Source organism: Scyliorhinus canicula, chromosome 26, assembly GCF_902713615.1.
Source record: "Scyliorhinus canicula chromosome 26, sScyCan1.1, whole genome shotgun sequence".
Lineage (NCBI taxonomy): Eukaryota > Metazoa > Chordata > Chondrichthyes > Carcharhiniformes > Scyliorhinidae > Scyliorhinus > Scyliorhinus canicula.
In genome coordinates this window covers 24642084-24666257 of record NC_052171.1, presented here as the reverse complement: position 1 = coordinate 24666257, position 24174 = coordinate 24642084, and the positions used below count along the sequence as shown (strand labels likewise).

The 24174-nt window shown below is 46.2% G+C and overlaps 1 protein-coding gene across 2 annotated transcripts in view; it reads right to left on the bottom strand.

Moving 5' to 3' along the window:
* Positions 1-6743: 6743 nt before the first annotated feature.
* The window catches only part of LOC119957387 (transcription factor 7-like 2), a 35091-nt gene continuing 17660 nt past the window's right edge, over positions 6744-24174 (bottom strand). Inside the window, exons 4-13 of one of the 2 annotated variants that reach the window (XR_005458792.1) lie at positions 22822-22899; positions 21011-21143; positions 20818-20920; positions 19513-19599; positions 17760-17885; positions 16754-16910; positions 15588-15695; positions 15252-15306; positions 7857-8637; positions 6744-7401 (exon numbers count right to left, since the gene is read on the bottom strand). Coding sequence is in view for 1 of the 2 variants with exons in the window: in XM_038785343.1 (XP_038641271.1) it covers positions 8243-8637; positions 15252-15306; positions 15588-15695; positions 16754-16910; positions 17760-17885; positions 19513-19599; positions 20818-20920; positions 21011-21143; positions 22822-22899 (1242 nt within the window). In the remaining variant the exon portion in view is untranslated. Of the gene's footprint in view, positions 8638-15251; positions 15307-15587; positions 15696-16753; positions 16911-17759; positions 17886-19512; positions 19600-20817; positions 20921-21010; positions 21144-22821; positions 22900-24174 lie in introns of both variants that reach the window. The other variant, XM_038785343.1, reaches the window with a different exon arrangement.

The window sequence follows — 24174 nt, the reverse complement described above, 5'->3', positions numbered from 1 at the left end:
TGGTCTATCTCAGCCTTGAACATTCTTCACGACCCAGCCTCTACAGCTCTCTGCAGTAAAGGAGTTTGCAGATTCACTACCCTCCAAGATGTGGAGATGCCGGCGTTGGACTGGGGTAAGCACAGGACTTTAACCTGGTGTTGTAAGACTTCTTACTGTGCTTACCCTCCAAGAGAATAAGTTCCTCCTCATTTCTTCTTAAATGAATGTCTCCTGGATCTAGTGTCATGGGACTGTATCTCTGAGAAATGGGTGGTTATCAAATAGCTGCAGTGATGTCATTGTGTGGGTGGAGCTGGAATGTGATTCTGTCTTTTACTTTCGTTTTCAGCTGGGAGCTGCAGCGTGTCTTAGTTTCTTTTTCAGTTGAAAGCTGTATTCAGACTACAAGGATGTTGGAGTCTCCCTCTCTCTCTGCGGGTTAAAAATGTGTCTCCAGATCACTTGATAATTTGAAAGTGATACCCACTTTCTATAGAGATTTCAAATCTGCTGTCTGTGTTAAAATGGGTCTTTTTGACTTATGGATGTTGTTAGGAAAGTTATTAAGGGTCACCTATTGTATCTGTGGGGATTATCAATGTTGGGAGTTGATAAACTGTTTACTGTGTGTTTATAAAGTGTTAACTGAATTCATAGACCAAACAATGTTTTGTTTTAAACATACTTTGTTTTTTTTTTTATAAATTTAGAGTACCCAATTATTTTTTCCAATTAAGGGGTAATTTAGCATGGTCAATCCACCTAGCTTGCACATTTTTGGGTTGTGGGGGCGAAACCCACGCAGACACGGGGAGAACGTGCAAACTCCACACGGACAGTGACCCAGAGCCGGGATCGAACCTGGGACCTCAGCGCCGTGAGGCGGTTGTGCTAACCACTAGGCCACCGTGCTGCCCTATACTTTGTTTTTTAAAATAAATTTAGAGTACCCAATAGATTTTTTCCAATTAAGGGGCAATTTAGCGTTGTCAATTCACCTGTCCTGAACATCTTTGGGTTGTGGGGGTGAAACCCATGCAAACATGGGGAGAATGTGCAAACTCCACATGGACAGTGACCCAAAGCCGGGATCGAACCTGGGACCTCAGCATCGTGAGACAGCAGGGCTAACCCACTGCGCCACCGTGCTGCCCCGTTTTAAACATACTTTCGGTCTTCCTTGCTTCACACCTGTAAAGTGGGCCCTTGTGCTCCCCATAACCAAACTCTATTTAAAGTTGTGGGTCAGGTGAACTCCATACTATACTTCGGTGTTCTCTGAACCCTGGCCCATAATACTAGACTCTCCCAGGGGGTGAAACAACCTCTCAGCATTTACCCTCCTGAGAATCCGACATGTCTTCATGAGGTCGCGTCTCATTGTTCTAGATTCCAATGAGTACAGGCCCAACTTACTCAACCTCTCCTCTTAAGAAAATCCCTCAATTCCCAAGGTCAACCGAATTGATCTCTGGACATCCTCCGATGCCAATATCTTTTTCCTTCGTTAAAGGGACCAAAATTGTTCACGGGATTCCAGGTGTGGTCTAACCAGTGACTGGTACAGTTTTATCAAGACTTCCCTATTTTTACACTCCATTCCCTTTGACATAAAAGCTAACATTCCATTTGCCTTCCCAATCACCTGGTGAATTTGCATATTAGCTTTTTGTAATTTATGCACAAGACCATCCAACTCCCTCCATGCTGCAGCTTTCTGCAGTCTTCCTTGTTTATTTTTTTTTCCAATTAAGGGGCAATGGAGAGTGACCAATCCACCTACCCTGCACAGCTTTGGGTTGTTGGGGTGAAACTCAAGCAGACACGGGGAGAATGTGCAAACTCCACACAGACAGTGACCCGGGGCCGGGATCAAACCTGGGTCCTCAGGGCCATAGACAGTAGTGCTAACCACTGCACCATCGTGCTGCCCTAGTCTTCCCCATTTAAATCATATGCAGTTCCCTTACTCTTCCTACTAAAGTGCATAACTTTTCACTACATTATAATCGATCTACCAAATTGATGCCCATTGGCTTAACCTATCTATATCCCTCTATAGATTCTGTGCCATCCTCATCACTTTCCTTGCCACCTACTTTTGTGTCAGCCCCAAACTTGGCAATAGCACATTCACTTCCCTCATCCAAGTCATTAATATGTATGACAAATATTGTGGCCCCAACACTGATTCCTGTGGCACCACTCGTTACAGGTTACCATCTTTTTTTTAAATGTTTTTTTATTGGGTTTTTGAATAAAGTATATTTGCCATTATGTACACAGGTAATGATATTTATAAATATATATTTAGAAGAAGAGAAGGGCACACACACAAATCACACAGGGAAAGAAAAAAAAAAGAAAAAAACAGGTAACAACACGAGAGAAATACAGAATCAATTATTTACATACATAAGTAGGCATCTGTGTGGGAGGGGGGGGCGGAGACTCTTGGGGGGGGGGGGGGGGCAGATATACATTTAAGTGCCGGAGAGACAATTACGGAGGGCAATACGCGAATGGGTCTGGTGCTGGTGTTTTACTTGCTTCTCCCAGACGGGTTTCGCTGCGTTGTCGTCTTGTGCTCACTTCCGCTTCAGCCGGCCCTCCCATCTTCCGCCTGTATTCTCCTTTTTCTCTGTTCCTGTGGATGCCAAGTTTGTTAACATTTCTCTGCCTCCCCCTTCCCCCTCTCCTGGTCTAATTCTCCCTTTCATGCTTTGGCTACTGCCCCCTGGTTCTTGGCTACCTGGCTATTCTTCTGCTTGTTTGTTGGCCACAAGCAGGTCCTGGAACAATTGGGTGAATGGCTCCCACATTCTGTGGAACCCATCGTCTGGCCCTCAGATGGCGAATTTGATTTTCTCCATTTGGAGAGATTCTGAGAGGTCGGACAGCCAGTCTGCAGCTTTGGGTGGTGCTGCTGACCGCCAGCCAAACGGGATTCTACAGTGGGTGATCAGGGAGGCAAAGGCAAGGGCGTCTGCCCTCCTCCCCAGGTTGTCATCCTAAAAATGCCCTTCTTCACTCAACTCTCTGCCCCTTATAGTTAGCCAATCCTCTAGCCAAGCTAATATAGTAGACCAACAGCATGGGCTGTTATAAAGTAGCCTTTTTTTGTGCTACTTTATGAACACCTTTTGGAGATCCTAGCACATTATATCTACTGGATCACATTTAACCTACCACCTCGAAGAATTCTGATAAATTTGTCAGGTATGATTTCCCCTTTGTGAAGTCATGCTTACTTTGCTTGATGGTGTTTCTAAATGCTCTATTACATAATTTCTGATAAGACGCAAACATTTTCCCAACGGCAGATGTTAATCCAACTAGCCTATCATTTTTTTTGTCTCTCTCCCCTTTTTGTACATGTGTGTTATGTTGGTCGCTTTCCAAGCACTTTTCCCAGAATTTAAGGAATTTTGGAAGATTACTGCCAGTGCTTCCACCATCCCTCGAGCTACTTCCTTTAATATTCGAGGGTACAACCCAGTGGGTCCAGGGCACATATTGGCCTTTAGCCCCTTTACTTTCTCTCTAGTGACCATTAATAATTTGTTTCCTTTCCCCATTTTGTTCCTTGATTATTTTGTATTTTGTAAATGATATTAGTGTTTCGTGCTTTGAAGCCTGATGCAACGTATTTATTTAATACGTCTGCCATTTCCTATTTAAAGAAGCTCATACTGTGTTTTTATATTACTTTCACGTTTACCCTCATAATATATCTTGTCCCTCTGTATTTCTTTTGGTCATTTTGTGTTGGTTTTTAAACCTTCCCCAATCTTCTGGCTAACTAATAATCATTGCCACTTTATATTCTTTCTTTCAGTGGAGTACTATCCTTAACGTTCTTGGTTGTTTTATCCCCTTCCTCATTATCTTTCTTCCTCATTAAAATATTTCTTTATTCCTTTCCTCGAATTGCCATTTTGCCATGGTGGAGAGGCTTCAACGTTCTGTTGATCCTGAGGTGCCAATAGGAGTCTTAGGCTCCTAGCAGGGTCATCCAAGCCGGTAAAGTCGGAGGGGAGGAACCAGACAAAGCGACATCCATAACAAGTCCTCAACAGCTAAACAGGCGGAGATTATTTGCATGGGATCAACGGCGGAGGTCACTCGTCTGGTATCAACGCTGTGATGGTAGATGAAGGCTGTAGCAGTAGGGAGATCCCCAATCGTTGAGGTTCCCTTGCCTCTGGAAGTGAACCTACCTTCTGTCAAGCACCATTTGTCTGCTGATGTGCAATGGCATTCCCACGTTTAAAGATGTCCCGCACCAAGCGTCTACCTAGAGGAAACCAGGAGAAACCCCTGAAGCGATTGGCGGCTGAGGCAGGACCATGAGATCTGGAAGTCCCTAGCTTTGGGCCGGCACGGAGTTTGGTTTTGGTTCGGTGGAGTTTGATTTAATATTAGAGTTAGAGAGCATTCCAACAGCTTTCCTCATGACTGAGCAGCCCTCTTCAGGATCCACTCTGCTCACCCCGTATGAGGAAAGGGCAATAAACGGTGCCCTAAAAACAGTCTGTTATGACCCCCAACCTGGTTCGAAATTCACATCCAACAGCTCATCTACCTGAACTCAGAAAAATCACAGTTCGGAACCTGTAATGAATGAATCCTCATGGATAATGAGCAAAACAATCAACCAGAACAGAGAAGTGCCCGTGAATTCAGGCACTTCAACGTTTTTGTCCTGCAAGAGACCCAGACAGGCAAAGGGCAGCTGAGGGAAGATGGCAGTGGTTACACCTTCATTCTGGAGAGGAAAATCCAAAGATCAGCCGAGGACGCATGCAATTGGTTTCACCATGGAGAACAAACTCATCAACTCAGAGTTCCCGGTCAACATCAACAATCGCCTCATGAACCTTGGTCCACAACTTGCCGAGAAACAGCAGGCAACAGTCGTGAGTGCCTGCGCCCCAACCCTTGATGCCAATAATGAATCCAAAGGTTTCTCCTCCACCCTGAACACCATATTCCTCAGGAAAATAAGCTCATCCTCTTTGGGGACTTCAACGCCAGGGTTGGAAAGGACCATCGGAAAGGAATGAGTTGGGAATTGCAACTCCAATGGAGTTCTCCTACGTACCAAGTGGACAGAACACCAGCTTGTCATCAGTAACACGCTGTTCTGCCAAAAAGACAAATTCAAGATTTTCTGGAGATATCCACGGTCAAAGAACTGGCACATGAACAAATTAGTCATTGTTCAATCCAGAGACCAAAAGCATGCCTTTATCAACAAAGCGATGACCAGTGCTGATGGCTGCTGGATTCATTCCTCTATATCCAAACTCTTCCAGAAGCAGCGGAAGGTGAGGAAACAGCTCAAAGATCAACTTGGCTGAGCCAAGCCTGCTAATGAACCTCTAAATATGTCTTCCCCAAAATCTCCATTCCAATGGAGTTGAGGACAACGGAAGAGAGAGAGCTGAAGACAGCCATCACCTCAAGCTGTGAAGAAACCATTGGCTACAAGACCAGGACACACAAAGATTGGTTCTACGTGAACAACCACACCATCTAAGACATCATCGACAAGAAGAGGAAAGCGCTCCGCGTCTGGCAAAACAACATCACCAGTAAGGCAAAGAGGAGAGCTCACCCATCAGCCATGACGGAGGTCCAAAGAAGGCAAGAACCAATGGTGGACTGAAAAAGCTAAGGAGCTGCAACTCCTCACCGACAAGCACGATAACTGGGGTTTCTTCAGTGCCACCAGAGCAAAGCAATGTCCATGACCCAACACCCTTGGCCTCAAACTGGTGCAGAGACAAAGAAAACATCAGCCTTCAATGGGGAGGACAGCTCAAAAGAACGCAAAGATATAACCATAGGTGAAGGCTTGTTTGAAGAAATCCTCCAACTCCCCCTAAAGATGATCTTGGATTCCCACAAAGTGTGGACAAAGTCAAAGCCGATATCAAACACGTTAAGAATGGAAAAGCCTAGGGCAGCACGTTGGTGCAGTGGGTTAGCGCTGCTGCCTCAAGGCGCCAAGGTTCCAGGTTCGATCCCGGCTCTGGGTCACGGTCCGTGGAGTTTTCACATTCTCCCCGTATTTGCGTGGGTTTCACCCCACAACCCAAAGATGTGCCGGGTAGGTGGATTGGCCACGCTAAATTGCGCCACCATGCTGCCTCTGGCTGGTTGAATCGACGCGCTTCCTCCTTCACTGGTGACCCTCAATAGAGGCAGGTTTTCAGGTAAAATACACTGGTTAAGCCATATGGACTGTATCCCATTCTCTGCTGCTAGCCCCTTCACCTTCCTCAGTCAGAGCAAATGGCCTGTAGATTTATTGTTCTTTGGACATAAACTCTCCCCCTGTCACTCTTCAAATTGGAGAGCAGGTTTCTCACCTTTCCCAGTGTTTCTTCATACTGAGAATAAAAAACAATATCCCAGCAGCACCAATAATGAATCACAGGCCTGCTCCTCCAATGCCTCAGAAGCATCACACCCCGACAATTCCACTTGTGCACCTTCATGATCTTTACCAACTATGGCCAAACATATTCCTGCAAATCACACCCTCCGGTAAGCATCTTGCCTCCATCAACGCCTCCACAGTCCCGAAACTTTCGATACCATTTTCAAACGGTGTTCTTGTTGTTTCAAAACCACTGATGTGCTTTCCAGGGGCACCGAACAACTAACTCAGACTGGGAGAGCAAAATGAAACTCAATTTTATTCAAAGCATCTTAATTTCTCCCCCCCCCCACCCCCCACACACACAAAAATGTACATGTGTTGGTTCAGTTTATTTACACGTCTCAAACACAAAATAACATTTTAGAAACAGATGCTAACCGTAAACCTATAAAAACCCCTAAATACAAAGAATTTTTCATGTACAATGTTTAAGCAGAAACTTTTTTTACATTTTTAAAAACAAGGCAAATAGAAAAAGGAAACGGGGAACTATTGCAGACAGGAAGTGGAGGTGTGGATATAACCAACAAGCAGCTGAATGGAGCAGGTTGGGATCTGCTTGGACCTATTCCCCAATCTCCTCAACTATCTCAAAAGCAAACTGCATGCTAAAATTAAGAGGAACATGTCCACCATTCGGAGTGAACAGTACCATGTCTCCTAAAATGGTAGATGATGCCTCCCGCCCTGGTACAGCAACACTGAGATCTGGTGCCCTGTAAATGTTCCGTCAGCACAGAAAGCGTTAGTGGGTCTTTGATTACAGGAGCATTGTACCATTAACAACATCTCTCGAAAAGGGCATTTCTTTCACCTGAGACCCAGTAGCAGTACGAGGGGCTTTGGCCATCCCAGGTCAGGGCCAGAAGTGGTCTGCTCTTCCCAGCAGCACACAGAGCAATCTGACTCTGCAATGCAGCTTTCAACAAGGTTCAATTTCACCCAGAAACCATGCAATAAAAACCCAGCTTATTCATCACTCTTTATTTAAAAATCAAGGAGCTCCAATGTTGCATTGGCAGAGGAGCTACCCATCTTCCAAGGGATGAAGTTAAATTTTCTAGCATTCCACCTGGAATGATTCATGGTGAAGTCTACAACCCACATCCACCATTCGACAGGGAGCAGTTAATTAAAGTTTCGTCCAGTCTACCCTCCCAGCCAAGACTGGCATTACTCAGCTAGTAACTGCTCCTGGCAGGGAGTGTCGGTTTCAGTGGTAACATGATTGTCTCACGTGTTCATGCACCCATCACCTACCCCACCAAATCCCTGCTCTCCAATAAGGCTCGGGTGAAATCTTGTTCAGGGTTTGGGTTCCTCCACCTCTCAAATCTTGATCCAACTCAGTTCGATAACATGCCACCCACCCTCCCATATCCCTTCAGCCCCAACCCAGACCAATACCCTCTGTCTGTACCACCCTAGCCCAGCCCCAGGTCAATGCCACCCCTTTCCCAGAAGAGGTTAACGTCCTGCAGAGCTCCAGCAAGTTCTGTCCTCTCTCCTACCCATGATGAAACCTGTCCCTCATACCCAGGTAAGGTAAAAGGTCCGAGGGGACCTCCACCAATCACGCTTCACCCAAGAACTGGAACTGAGCTAGTTGAAAGAGAGAGAGGGAGAGACCCCATACTTGTGGGAACGCCTCCTTTTCCCTTCACCTTATCCCCTCCCTCCAGCTGCATTAACTGTAAAACATATTTACAAGTTTCAGTATAAGAATTGGGTCAAATATTGACCAGCAATGAATATCTTTTGAAATCTCTCTGGGAGGATGTGGGTCTGAGATATGGGCTGTATACATCGTCACTCTGCAGATTTGGTCACCAGGGACAACGGCTGCGTCTGCATGGCGGGTAAAGCATGTTGGGAATGTGTAGCAGCCTCCACCGATGAGGGAGGAGTCAACAAGAAGGTGGGGATGGCAGTGTAGGAGAGCTGCCGTGCATTGCCAGGTGAGGGGCTACTCTCAGTAAGGCTGGCAGCAGGGGTGGTAGAGCGTGGGGCACTCAGCTTGGTGCTGAGTGATAGGGGCTGAGCTTGCTCGGAGGCTGGGGGATCTGGCAGCAGTTGCAGGGTCGATGGCGAAGGTGGTGAGTCCAAGATGCTGCCGCCAGCAGAGATGGACGGGGCGCTGCTCTCATCCGCCCGCAGGTACTGGACACACTTCAGCCTCCGACGGGACACCGGCAGGGACAGATCTAAAAGAGAAGGAACAATCATCAGAGCAAGACAGGAAATTGAGAAAGTCACAGCTAAATACACTGTACACAGTACCTAACATTCACACCATCATCCATTGCACGCTCAAGGGCAGCACCCTGGCGCAGTGGTTAGCACTGCCGAAGGCGCTGAAGCCCCAGGTTCAAATCCCGGCTTTGGGTCACTGTCCATGTGGAGTTTGTACATTCTCTCCATATCTGTGTGGGTCTCACCCCATAACCCAAAGATGTGCAGGGTAGGTGGATTGGCCACGCTAAATTGCCCTTAATTGGAAAAATAATTGGGTACTCTAAGAAAAAAAATTTTTTTTAATCCATCAGACACTCATCACCCACTCTGCACTCAGAGGAATCTAACATTCCACTGAGTGGCTAACTAAGGGGGGGGGAAACAGAAGTGCAGTCTAAGGGACATCAACTGAAAGAGAAATCTCATAAAATTGCTTTTAAAAAAAAAGCACAAATCCTGACCAATGCTAAAGAATTGTAAAATGTAAGAAAACATGGTAAAAGCTAATAAAATGGGGTTATGCTAATAAATTAGTTTTTTAAAAAAATCAAAAGTAACACAAAAATATTACATTTTTATCATCAGAAAAAGAGGGTAATCAGGAGATGTGCAGGCCCTTAAAAAGAGAATGTGCAAACTCCAGGACAGTGACCCAGGGCTAGGATCGAACCCGGGTCCTGGTGCCGTGAGGCAGCAGTGCTAACCACTGCGTCACCGTGCTGCCCAGCAGGTTCTTGAAAATGGTGGACATGTTGATTTATTGCTTTGCATTAGTGCTTTGAGCACAGGAAGAGGTAGGATATTAGCAAAAATAACAATATTCAAGAAAGTACTGCACATTAAAAAGATGGCATCTTCACAATCAACAGGCTTCCATCTCGGGGATTTAAACTAAATAATGAAATGAAATGAAAATGAAAATCGCTTATTGTCATGAGTAGGCTTCAATGAAGTTACTGTGAAAAGCCCCTAGTCGCCACATTCCGGCGCCTGTCCGGGGAGGCTGGTACGGGAATCGAACCGTGCTGCTGGCCTGCTTGGTCTGCTTTAAAAGCCAGCGATTTAGCCTTGTGAGCTAAACCAGCATTGCATTGATGTTTGACTTTGAAGGCAGACGTGTACAAGATTATGACGGGTTTAGATCAGGTAAACAAAGAAAAGATGTTCCCGTTCGCTGATGGTACAAGGACGAGGAAAGACAGATTGGAGTGGGATTCTCCAGCTTCCCAGTCACTTTTTTCTCAGTGGCCCGCTGATGTTGAGATTCTCTGCTCCCGCCACTGTCAAGAATTTCCAATGGGGCAGCACAGTGGCGCAGTGGGTTAGCCCTGCTACCTCACGGCGCCGAGGTCCCAGGTTTGATCCCGGCTCTGGGTCACTGTCCGTGTGGAGTTTGCACATTCTCCCCATGTTTGCGTAGGTTTCGCCCCCACAACCCAAAGATGTGCCGGGTAGGTGGATTGAACACGATAAATTGCCCCTTAATTGGAAAAAAAATTAATTGGGTACACTAAATTTATTTTTTTTAAAAAGAATTCCCAATGACACCCCTCAGGCTGCCGGGAAACCGGTAGGCGGCAGTGCATTGCCAGCGGAACAAGAGAATCCCAGCCTTAAGGTTTTAGAGCAAGAGATGGAGGGAAGATGCAAGATTGAACTTTGTTTACACAATCAGTGATAATGACCCGGGACACGATGCCTACGATGGTAATGGGAACAGATCAATAATTTCCAAAGGAAATGAGATGGGCACCTGAGGGAACTAAACAGATCTGCAGAGATAGAGAAGGAGGAATGGGATTGACTGGAATGCACTGCACAGAGGCAACATGGACTCCTTCTGTGCTCTGACTCCAGACGGGAAAATTGCTGATACTCTAACTTGCCCCATGGGAACTTAAATGGGAAAACTATACATGTCACTGTGCTATTTAATAATTCTGAGCAAGCAAAACAAGTTGAATTATGGACCAGTTAAACAAACATGTCGTCAAGAAAATATTAGTGTCTATAATTAAGGATAGGGGCATCAGAGGAAACGGGCAAGTCATTCCTGTCAAATCTGACTGAAAGTTTTGAAGGGATCATTTAAAAAGTGGACAGGTCGGTAAATGTTCTTTACGTGCTCTTCCAGAAGGCCACTGATAAAATCTCTCGTGAGAGACCATTGTGTTAAATTGCAGCTCAGTGAAACAATGGCAGAGATTTGTCATGGCAAGGATATTGGCTGAGAGGGGGATCATGGGGAGGTGCTCCAGTTGGCAGGATGTGAGCAGTGGGGTCCCACAAGGATCTCTGTTAGGGCCTCCACTATTTTCTGTCTTTGTTAAACGGAGATGCCAGGACAGAAAGCCACATGTCCAAATTGGCTGATGACACAATGATAGGCAGCATTGGCAAGAAGCGGTGATGGAAACTTAAAATTAGATCCACTGATAGAATAAGTGAATGTGCAAAACTGGCAAATGGATTTCAATGGAGGCAGGTGCGGTCCAGCTAAGTAGGTCATTAAAATGGTGTGAGCAGGTACAAAATATAATCAGAAAGGTGAATGGAATATTGGCCTTTATACCCAGAGGGACAGGTTACAAGTTGGCATGTCATGCTTTAGCAGGGCAGAACTCTGGTTAGACAATGCCTGGAGCAATGACACAAGTTCTGGGCCCCACATCTTTGTGAGGATATCTTGGCCTTGGGCAGCATGGTGGCGTAGTGGGTTAGCCCAGCAGCCTCACGGCGCTGAGGTCCCAGGTTCGATCCCGGCTCTGGGTCACTGTCCGTGTGGAGTTTGCACATTCTCCCCGTGTCTGTGTGGGTTTCGCCCCCACAACCCAAAGATGTGCCGGGTAGGTGGACTGGCGACGCTAAATTGCCCCTTGATTGGGAAAAATGAATTGGGTACTCTAAATTTATTGTAAAAAAGGATATCTTGGCCTTGATGAGTTTGCCGCATAGGTTTAGAATCCATAGAATCCCCATAGTGAAGACGGTGGCCACTTGGCTCATCAAGTCAGCGCCAACCCTCCAAAAGAGCACTCTACCGTGGCCCATTCCCCAGCCCTATCCCCGTGCATTGATCATGGCCAATCTTTGGTCTGTGGGAGGAAACCGGAGCACCGAGAGGAAACCCACGCAGACATAGGGAGAATGTGCAAACTCCACATGTGCAGTCTTCCTAGGGCAGATTCGAACAGGGTCCCTGGTGCTGTGAAGCATCAGTGCTAACCACTGTGCCAGTCACACCCTATTTACTCAAGTATTGAATGGCTACAAGGAGAGACGACACAAATGAGCGTTGTATTCCTTGGAATTTAGATGATCCAGGAGCAATTTAATCAAAGTTTTTTAAATATTAAGGGGCGCAAATTGGGTAACTAATGAAAAGTGATCTAAAAGTGGAGTAATTAGAGCAGTGTAATTAGAAAATACTTATTCACACATTATTCACGAAGTTCATCCACAAATGGCAGTTAATACCAGATCAATTATTAACTTTAAAACATAGATGGTTTAATTTTTGTGAAACAAGACCGTTTGGGGATATAGGGCAAAGATTAATACATGGAGTTAGATTCTAGAGGTGTCATGATCTCAATGAATCTCGGAACAGTCTCCAGGGACTAAATGACCTCCTCCCATTCCTGCATTCCGTTGCAAATGAGCTCCAGTGGCATTGCTGAGCCAGGTTAAAATGTGCCAAAGCCCCAGACTTGGAGAGTTAACCCTGCCCCATTCATGGCAGCCCGACAGAGACATCTTAACCCCAAAAGCAATAGAAACAATGTCCCCATACACTGATTAAGAAATGATTTCTTGAGAATGGTTTGAGACAGAGGAAGTTACCTGTACTGACTACCAAGAGACCTCAAAAAACTGAATGGGTGAGGGAGAGAGAGAGAAGAGAGGAGCGGAATGGTGGTGACAGAGGGGAGAGATAGGGACAACAAAAGGGTGAGCGATGAGAGCCAGGGGCAAAAGTGCTAAATTTAGTGTATCCAGACCAAAGCATTGGAACTGAACAAAGTAGCAATTTCTCACCCTCACATCATAGACATAGATTTTACATAGAATTTACAGTGCAGAAGGAGGCCATTCAGCCCATCGAGTCTGCACCGGCTCTTGGAAAGAGCACCCTACCCAAGGTCAACACCTCCACCCTATCCCCGTAATCCAGTAACCCCACCCAACACTGAGGGCAATTTTGGACACTAAGGGCAATTTATCATGGCCAATCCACCTAACCTGCACATCTTTGGACTGTGGGACTGTCTCCACAACCTGCACATTGATGGGGTGTGATAATGAATGGAAACTTGGATAGAAGCACACCTCTCCTCGGTTGAGTGGGTTATCTGAACATTGTTGCTAATACGGAGAGAGTTCACCATCAGGCAAACAGTACAGAGGGAACACTGCACTGTCGGAGAGTCCGCACAGAGGAAATGCTGCACTTGAGGGGCATGACTCAAGTGAGCTCACTATCAGATGATCAGCATCTGAGAGGATGCTGCACTGTCAGAAGGACTGAATTGTGGCTTTCTATTCCCTAATATTTTTCAAAATGCACAGATGTATTCTATCTTTTGAAGGGTTTTTATCCTCCAAGATATCCATTGGGAGGTTGGGACTATACTGAGCGAGCAATGTTCAAAGTTCTTTATTTTAGATGCAAAGTTAACTCGAGTCCCACCACATCTCTCAGGTGGGTTAAGGAAGGTCTTCAGGCATTATTGGTCCAGCAAAGGAATTCTCTCCAATGTTCAAGTCAACGTTTATCCCTCAGCCAACATCACCAAGACACATTATTTCACCTCAGTTGTGGTGGCATTTTCTGTGCACAAATTGGCTCCAATGTTTTCTACATTGTAACAGTAATTACATATGAAGGTTAGGGGATATCCGGAGGGTGCATAAGCTCCCAAATAAACAAGCGTGCTTTCCTCCATCAATCAGTTAACACGTGTACATACGAATTAGGAGCAGGTTCGATTCCAGCTTGGGTCACTGTCTGTGTGGAGTCTGCACATCCTCCCCGTGTCTGCGTGGATTTCCTCCGGGTGCTCCGGTTTCCTCCCACAGTCCAAAGATGTGCAGGTTGGGTGGATTGGCCATGATAAATTGCCCTTAGTGTCCAAAATTGCCCTTAGTGTTGGGTGGGGTTACTGGGTTATGGGGATAGGGTGGAGGTGTTGACCTTGGGTAGGGTGCTCTTTCCAAGAGCTGGTGCAGACTCGATGGGCTGAATGGCCTCCTTCTGCACTGTAAATTCTATGACTCTGAAGGCCACTCGGCCCCTCGAGCCTGCTCCACCATTCAGAAAGACCAAAATCCATTATAACCTCAACCCCACATTCCTGCTGACCCATGATAACCGTTCACCCCCTTTGCTTATCAAGAATCTATCTAGCTGTGCCTTAAAAATATTCAAAGACTGCTTCCACTGCCTTTTGAGGAAGAGAGTTCCAGAGACTCTCAACCATCAGAGAAAAAAGTTCTCCTCATCTCTGTCTTCAATGAATGATTCCTTTCTTAAAATAGTGACCCCTAGTTCTAGATTCTCTGACAAGAGGAAACATCCTCTCCACATCCACTCTGTCAATACCTCTCAAGGTCTTAAAGTTGATGTCAGAGCTTCTTCAAGTTGCATCTTACTCTTCTAAACTCTGTGAATATAAATTGAATCTGTCCAACTATTAGTCACAAGACACCCTGTCTGTTCCTGGTATTAGTCCAATAAACCTTCTCTGAACTGCTTTCAATATATTTACATCTTTGCTTAAATAAGGCAACCAATACTGCACACAATACTCCAGATGTATACAACTGAAGCATAAACTCCCGACTTTTATCATCAATTCCCCTCACAATGAATGGTAACATTCTAATAACATTCCTAATTACCTGCTATGCCTATTAAACTGGCCTTTTGTGATTCATGCACTATAACATCCAGATCCCTCAATCTCTCAAATTTAGATAGAGCTTTTTTATTCTTCCAGCTAAAATGGACATTTGCCCACATTATCCTCCATTTGCCATATTCATGCCCACTCGCTTAACCTGTCAATTTGCAGCCCCCTTATGTCCTTATCACAATTTACTTTCACAATTATCTTTGTGTTGTCAGCAAATTCAGCAACTGCGCATTCAGTCCTTTCATCCAAATAATTTATATAAATTGGAAAGAGTTGAGGCCCCAGCTCTGATTCCTGTGACACACCAATCAGCACATCCTGCCAAACAGAAAAACACCCATTTATGCCGACTCCCTGTTTCCTGTTAGCTAGCCAATCTTCCATCCATGTCAATATGCCACCCCCTACACTATAGGCTTTGATTTTACCTTTGATGTGGCCCTTAGTTAAGGCTTAGTCTCGGGGATGTTTGTTTGTTGGGAACCCTGGAATTTTGCCGCCACCCTACATTCACAACCCGTTTGTCCAGCAGGTGAAACAGCCCACATCAGGAGCAGGCGGAATGAAGCCATTTGAGTCTGGCAGTAATCCCTCACAAAATGCTGGCTTCCTGAAGCTCTGACATCCAGCTGACCCAAACACACACATCCAAGCTTCAAAAAACTCACCTCGACTGTCTGTCTCTGTCTGCTGCTTGTCCCGTTTTCTCTTCTTCCTCTTTCCCTGTCAAATAGATACTTCAGAATTAGTGCTTCCCTTTCACACCCAAGAGATATCAGTGAGACAAACATTATGCTCTGATGGTCAGAGAATGGCGATGGCACTGATGACCTTCTGGTGTAGCTGGCCTGAGCTAACCTTCCGTCTCCTTCGCTCTGCCCAGGAGAACTCAGCTCGGGGGGGTTCCAATTTCATACACCCTCCAACTCCAATCACATCTCCCAGCCTCTCCCGCCTCCCACGGTCAGTGGCCTGCCCTTGCTCAACCCAGGCTGGATACTCACATAATTGTCCCGTGCTGACCACCCAGGGTAGAGCTGAGAGTGGAGTTGTCGTTCCTTCCTTGCGAGTTCGTAATATTTCGACTGTTCCTCTCTAGTCAAAGCGTGCCACTGTCAGGAGATACAAGGAGTGTGTTCAACTGCAGGAAAGTAGAGACGACCCTGGGGGTCAACAATTCTCCCGTCCCTCCCCGCTAAAGCTATCCCATCCACCCCAAGCTCATGGGAGGGGAGCATCTTCCAATGAAGAAGCTTTCTAGAATCAGCTTCAATCAGGATCTGGGCCCAGGTTCGACCAAATACAGCCAGAATAACAACTTGTATTTCATAGAATTTACAGTGCAGAAGGAGGCCATTCAGCCCATCGAGTCTGCATCAGCTCTTGGAAAGAGCACCCTACCTAAGCCCACACCTCCACCCTATCCCCATAGCCCAGTAACCCCACGCAACACTTAGTGCAATTTTGTTCACTAAGGGCAATTTTGCTTGGCCAATCCACCTAAGCTACAAACCTTTCGAATGTGGGAGGAAACCGGAGCACCCAGAGGAAAACAACGCAAACACGGGGAAAACGTGCAGACTCTACAGTGACCCAAGCCGGCAATCAAACCTGGGACCCTGGCGTTGTAAAGCAACAGTGTTAACCACTGTGCTACCGTGCCGCTCCAGGCACACATTCCACTCGGATGAGCTGCCATTCCATGTCTTAATTTTACTTCTCTTACGTTAACTGTATTCTATTTTGCACATTCTCCCCGTGTCTGCGTGGGTTTCACCTCCACAGCCCAAAAATGTGCAGAGTAGGTGGATTGGCCACGCTAAATTGCCTCTTAATAGAAAAAATAATTGGGTAATCTAAATTTATTTTAAAAAAAGAAAAAAAAACTGTATTCTATTTTAGATTACTTGTATGACCGAACTATATTGGCCCTAACTTTCCCTTATTAATACGGCACCTCGAATTTCACAGTGTCACAAGGCACATCACAGGGACAATCATCAAACAAGAAATGGAAATCACTTGTAGAACATGTTAAAATGATATTAAAGTGATAATGTGGAGACATTGACCAGGGACCAGCAGACTCCTAGATCCAAAATCAATACATGTTCTGCAGCCATCTCCATCGTAATATACTGGGCCCACCCTGGCCCTGGTCCTGACTAACCTTGCGTCCCAGGATCTGGTTAATGGCAGCACTCTCCTTCAGTGTACACTCTGCCACCACTTTAGCCCGCATCTCCTTCATGTACAACATGAACGCATTCAGTGGCTTCTTGATGTGAGGCTTCCTCTTCTCATCCTCCTTCACTACCAGGGGTTTCCTGAAATAAACACACTGGTCACATGAAGAGAAGCTGGAGACACACACACACATACCCAAACGCACACACACACGCAGACACACACACGCAGACACACACACGCAGACACACACACGCAGACACACACACGCAGACACACACACACACGCAGACACACACACACACGCAGACACACACACACAGACACACACACACACACGCAGACACACACACACACACGCAGACACACACACACACACACGCAGACACACACACACACGCAGACACACACACACGCAGACACACACACACACGCAGACACACACACACACGCAGACACACACACACACGCAGACACACACACACACGCAGACACACACACACGCAGACACACACACACGCAGACACACACACACGCAGACACACACACACGCAGACACACACACACGCAGACACACACACACGCAGACACACACACACGCAGACACACACACGCGCAGACACACACACACACCCTTTCCAATGCTAATCTCAATCCACACTTCTGGTACTTCACTCTCGGGAGGCGGACCAGGTCCAGTGAACACAATTGCAACCATTCACTCCCACTGCGCAGAATCCCAATGAACTAAAACATCTTCCCATTGGAACCAATATCTCAGGAAGTTTGTGCCAGGAAATGAATCTTCCTTTCTCAGTATGGCCACCACCATGGTAGTCAAGGTTAAAGCCCTCGTCAATCTTGACCCAGAACTACCAGCCCTAACTCCCCTCCACCCAATAAGAGCCAATTGATACAATATGTAAATCATTCTATTTACTGCTCAACTTCCAAAGCCTATCATAGTAAGAATGGAACAGCATACTTACGAGGTATCATTGGGGCTGGGTTGGTTCTGAAGCCGTTCCTGTTTGATACCTGTTGTTACTATAGCTGGATGAGGAATCCCAGTTGCATGTGAAGCATGTGGTGCTGGGGCCATGTGAGGGGAAAACCTTTAAAGAAGAAGAATCAGTCAAGAAGCGAGGTGAACTAAGAGCTGTGTCAGGCAACAGACACAGCACCCTCAATTAGTCAGTTCAAGACTCATTCAATTAGAAATTCAGATGTACGGTGTTTGCACATTCTCCCTGTGTCTGTGTGGGTCATAGCCCCACAACCCAAAGATGTGCGGGATAGGTGAATTGGCCACGCTGAATTGCCCCTTAATTGGAAAAAATTATTTCAAAAATTCAGATATAATCTAGCCTATATCGCCACACTGAACCAAACCTACAATTAGCTGAATCACAGGGAGACCAAAACTATCTTAGCTCTTGTTTTAAAAGCTCTATTGCCTCGTTGAACTCTCCACTCCAATCTCACATCTGCTCAGTCACTGTGTGAAAGGGAAATCATGGAACCAGACAAAAGTTACGGTGCAGAAAAAGACCATTCAGCACCAACCAAAAAAAGAGACAAAATTACGAGCCGCTCATTTACAGTTCCTGGTCCATGGCCTTGTAGGTTCCAGCATTTCAGATATAGATCCTTTTCAATGAGTTGAGTATTTTAGCCTCAACCACCAGTTGAGGCAGCAAACTCCAGACATCCACCACACTCACTCAATTAGAAATTCAGATGTATGGTGTTTGCCCATTCTCCCCATGTCTGTAGCCCCATGAACTTCCAAATACTCCGCAATCTCATCCTTAATAATGGATTCAAAAATCTTACCAATGACCAAAGTCAGGCTAGCCGGCCTATAATTTCCCGTCTTCTGCCTCCCTCCCTGCTTAAACTCACTCTGGTAACATTCTAGACAATCTGTGCAGCCTTCCTTCCAACATGCAGTGGCCAGAACTGTGCACAGTATTCCAGATGTGCTCCATCCAAAGCCTTGGACAGCTGCAGCAAAATGTATTCCCTTTGATATTCTAGCTCTCTGGATATAACGGCGAACATGTGACAAACTTTTCAGATTATTTGTGTGACTGACCAGTAATATTTTAGTCAAATGTGCGCATGGATCTCTAAATCTTTTTGGACCTTCATTCTTTCCTCACTTTTCATAATTTGAATAATATCCGGACCTTTCTATTGTAGTCAACAGATTACCTCAAACGTGCCTGTGTTGAAATCCATTTGCCACTGTTTCATCCACTTAATCTAATGCCTCCTCTCCAACTGTTAGCACACTGACAATCCTCCTGCCATCACCTGTCTTAGAAATGTGACTTTCTATTAGTCTAAGTGTTTAATCGGTCAAACAGATGCTTTTGGGGCATCACTAGCCACTTCCTTCCAATTCAAATCGACAGCCATGACCTTTAACTTCTGTCTTTATCACAATCTCCGAAGCGGTTTAATCATTTTTCTTGAATTTCATGAGCTATAATTTCAAGTAACAATCTTTTCTGTGGAACCCAAGCTGAAAGTGGGACGGGGTGGGGCAGTGGAGCTGCACTGGACCCACACTGACTGAGGGGAAGGCAGGCGCTATAGGAATGCACTGGCCTCACACATGCCACAGGGAATGGAAGCTGTAGAGTTCGACTGTCTCTACACTGGTCACAGGAGGAATGTGAAACTGCATTCTTCTGAATAATACGTTAAACAGAAAATGTAAAACCTTCCACACACCTGGACATGGAAGCATTGACAGTCAGCGCTGTGTGATACGAGGGCCGGAAGCTTCCTGCTGGAATCGGATAGAGCGGTGGACTTTGCCTGGGACACAACAACATCAACGAACAAGTTGAAATCTCACTCCGCTGACTCAAGACAAACAAAATAGGAGTTAAACGAGAGGAAATAAATAATAAATCAAAAGCCACTACCCAGCAGCTTGGCAACATTCCCTCATCAAACTCGTGGCCATTCCCCAATCCTTCCCAACCCCAGACCAATTTCTGCCACCCCCCACAACTCCTCACCTACCAACCACCACCAGGCAGGACTCAAGAGGGTTGCAAGGGACTCCAGTTCCGTTAACTCCAGACGCCATTCAAATTTCAACTCGACTGCCGATACAGGCTCCAAGGGCCAAATGGCTTCCTTCTCTGCTCCAAGATTCTATCATTCTAATTCTTCGCTGATTTGAGGCCATGCTGCTCCTTTAGATCTTTCTTACCGCTCATCATGTCACTGCACCACATCTGGTGCTGAAGTGTTCAAGACAGGCACAGCACAGGAGTAGATGCAGAGTTAAGGTCCCTCTAGAATGACCAACTTGTATTTCTATAGCAAATGTGCTCTCAGATTATCCCAAAGTAGAAGACATGAGGGTTAATTTGCGTGCAGTATATTCAACAAACAGCAATATGATAGTGATGAGAGAATCTAGCCAGGATTTCCGTCCGACATGGATCTTTGCCAATACAGGGTTAAAATTGTGGCCTCCGTTTTACTAATGTTGGCTATCGGATAGATTTTAATCTTGGGGTTAGACTCCCTCCATCGGGTCTTTCATGTCCATATGAGGGGGCAGCTGGGGTCTTGGTTTAACATTTGACCCATCAGACAACACCTTCTTCAGAATTGACACTCGGAGTGTCAGCCTAAGTAACGTGGCTTAGTCTCACGAGTGGGGCTTGAAGACACAATCTTTGACTCGAGGATGAGAGAGCTCTACTTTGGTGGCTGTAAAGCACTTTGGGATGATCTGGAGTCAAGAAATATGCTGATGAAATATGCCCTTGCTCTCTCAATAACTGGTGTGATGCCAGGGCCCCATCTCTCCCACAACAGAGAGACCATTTTCTTCCATCACTCATGGCCAGGTCAGAACCAATGGTCACCAAGGTTTAGGGTCAATGTCTGTCCCGGTAACTGCCGAAGTGGGCACAGTGCCACTGACAGGAGAATCCACCCATTGTCTTATCTCCAGGAATTGCAACGACGGCCTGCTGGCAGGAGGTAGGAGAGAGAAATTAAAGAATTTCTTACGGTGGCATGATCCAGCTCAGTGGGTGAGCGATTTGTCCCACAGCGCCCGGAGACAGCGGGTAGTAAGGAGACAGCTCAGAGGGGTGTGGAACCCGAGAGAGTCCTACAACACAGGGGGAAAAGGAAGAAAAGAATCAAGATGGTGGTCAGGATTGCAGAAAGGCCGAGGTTGGAGGCAAATTTCATTACTCACCGGCCTTGGAGTCGAGTTCAGAGGATAGATGTGAGGTTGGGTTCCCTGGCGAGAAGTGTTCATTGCTGTAGGTGATGAGTGGAGTGAGGGGATGCATGTGGTGAGCATGCTGCACTAGAGGCAACCTATTTGTCTACAGGAAACAAAGAGACACACAGAAATCAGCAAATTTCCACAGTTGCCCCAATCCTTGTGGCCCATTGATAAGAAATATGAAATAGATTTCTCCACATCCAAGGATCCTTCAAACTTCCATCAGTCCAGTCTGAGGTAAACAACACTGCAGATACAAAGAAATGTTGAAGTGGGTGGGGAGGGAGGGGTATGTGCGTTCCTGAGGCAGGTTAGGGGTTAAAGGGTGATGTCGTTAGTCCAGCATTTATTGCCCATCCCTAATTGCCCCTCGAGAAGGTGTTAATGAGCTGCTTTCTTGAAGTTCTGCAGTCCCTGTGGTGTTGGTACTCCCACAATGCTGTTCGGGCAAAGCTCCAGGATTTTGACCCAGCAACAGTGAAGAAACAATGAGATTTTTCGAAATAATAATCATCTTTATTAGTGTCACAAGTAGGCTTATATTTACATTGCAATGAAGTTACTGTGAAAAGCTCCTAGTCGCCACATTCCGGCGCCTGTTCGGGTACACAGAGGGGGAATTCAGAATGTCCAATCCACCTAACAGCACGTCTTTCTGGACTTGTGGGAGGAAACCGGAGCACCCGGAGGAAACCCACGCACACACGGGGAGAACGTGCAAACTCTGCACAGACAGTGAACCAAGCCGGAAATCGAACTTGGGAAATCGCTGTGATGCAACAGTGCTATCTACTGTGACAATGTGCTGCCCAGTAAGGTGGGGAACCTCCAGGTGGTGGGGTTCCCAGGTATCTGCTGCTCTTCTCCTTCTAGATGGGCAGCGCGGTAGCAAAAGATAGCACTGTAGCTTCAAGCGCCAGGGTCCCAGGTTCGATTCCCCGCTGGGTCACTGTCTGTGCGGAGTCTGCATATTCTCCCCGTGTCTGCGTAGGTTTCCTCCGGGGGCTCCGGTTTCCTCCCACAGTCCAAGACATGCAGGTTAGGAGGATTGGCCATGATAAATTGCCCTTAATGACCAAAAAGGTTAGATGGGGTTATTGAGTTACGGGGATAGGGTGGAAGTGAGGGCTTCAGTGGGTTGGTGTAGACTCGATGAGCCGAATGGCCTCTTTCTGCACTGTATGTTCTATGTTCTAGCCGTGGGTTTGGAAGGTGCTGCCTAAGGAACCTTGGTGAGTTCCTGCAGTGCATCTTGTAGATGGTACACACGGCTGCTACTGTACGTCGGTGGTGGAGGGAGCACAAACCTATTCTGTGCAACCAGTCATCACAAATAAACCCTTTTAAGTCCCAGTATCACGCTGGTCAATCTGTCACACATCTCCATATTCTTCTTGAGATGTGCTGCTCAGAAACAAACACAGATATTCCAGGTGGGGTCCAACCAGAGCTCTTTATAACAGAAGCAAAACTTCCCCTTTCTATTCCAACCCCATTGAAGAAAAAAGCCAACATTCACCAGCACTTCAATGATTTCTGTATGTCGATCCTCTCTGCTAATTCACAGTTCCTCAATAATCATTATTTTGTTATTTCTAAAACACTTGAATTTATCTGAATTCCAACGTGGATGACATCATACCTTTCCCCCAATGAAGTCTGTCCGCCAGTTTGTCAGGGAACCCACCCAGAATGAACGTACTCCTCCAGTCAAAGTGTTCAGCTAATCGCCTGGCCCACTGCTCCAGCCAACTCACACAATGTTTGATGTTACTCACCAGATGGATGGGAGATGGTGAATCTTTGAGACAGCTGGCCGTCTGTACATCTAACAGAGGCCACTTCATCTGCAGGTACTGGAAAGAATCAAAATGTAGTCAGAATATGGCAATGGATAAAATAAAATACCAAGCAACAGTCTTGACCAGAAGTGAAAAGCTGCTTGCTCCCCATAGTCCTTCATCAATCCCAATCTAATCCTATTGCCCCAATCCTGAAACAATCCCAACCTAATCCCAGTGCTTCATGTGGTGATATACCTGTGCGCAGTTTTATAGGGAGTTTTTAAAAAATAAATTTAGAGTACCCAATTCATTTTTTCCAATTAAGGGGCAATTTAGCGTGGCCAATCCACCTACCCTACACATAGAACATAGAACAGTACAGCACAGAACAGGCCCTTCGGCCCTCGATGGTGTGCCGAGCCATGATCACCCTACTCAAACCCACGTATCCACCCTATACCCGTAACCCAACAACCCCCCCCTTAACCTTACTTTTTTATTAGGACACTACAGGCAATTTAGCATGGCCAATCCACCTAACCCGCACATCTTTGGACTGTGGGAGGAAACCGGAGCACCCGGAGGAAACCCACGCACACACGGGGAGAATGTGCAAACTCCACACGGACAGTGACCTAGAGCCGGGATCGAAGCTGAGACCTTGGTGCCGTGAGACTGCAGTGCTACCACTGCGTTGCCCTGTTTTATAGATAGTTAATGATGCGACCTCCAAACAGCTGGTGACGCCAGACATCCTTCACGTGACCAGAGAGACCCGCCAGTCGGTGGTAGGTCATACAAGAGGATAGTTGCAGTTAGAGTAGTTCCGGTAGAAATCATATAGCAGTGACTGTGTAGCAATCTGACTGTTATCTTTCTACGTGTTTTAATAAAACACCTATTAGTTAAGCAACTGGACGTTCTGTGTACCTTATTGCAACAGCCATCACACAGAACACAACACTCCATTCTCTTACTACATCCCTGCCTAAATTCCAAACGAAACCTACTTAGTTACTCCGTTCTCATCCCAGAGCCCTCTGCCATCTGCAGCCCACAGCCCACCCTTTCCTACAGATTCTGGTAAGAAGTCTTACAACACCAGGTTAAAGTCCAACAGGTTTGTTTCAAACACTAGCTTTTGGAGCACTGCTCCTTCTTCAGGTGAATCGGATTCTGAGAACAGTAAACGCACCAGATAAAAGCAAGTTCTTCCTTCTCTCCTCACTGAGTGAGGTCATTACATTGGATCACAGAGAGAAGAATCACTCTCCCCGTCTTGATGAATAATTCGAATGAGCCAACATGAAACTTCAAGATGTGCTGTACCCCTCTGCTCGTAGCCAC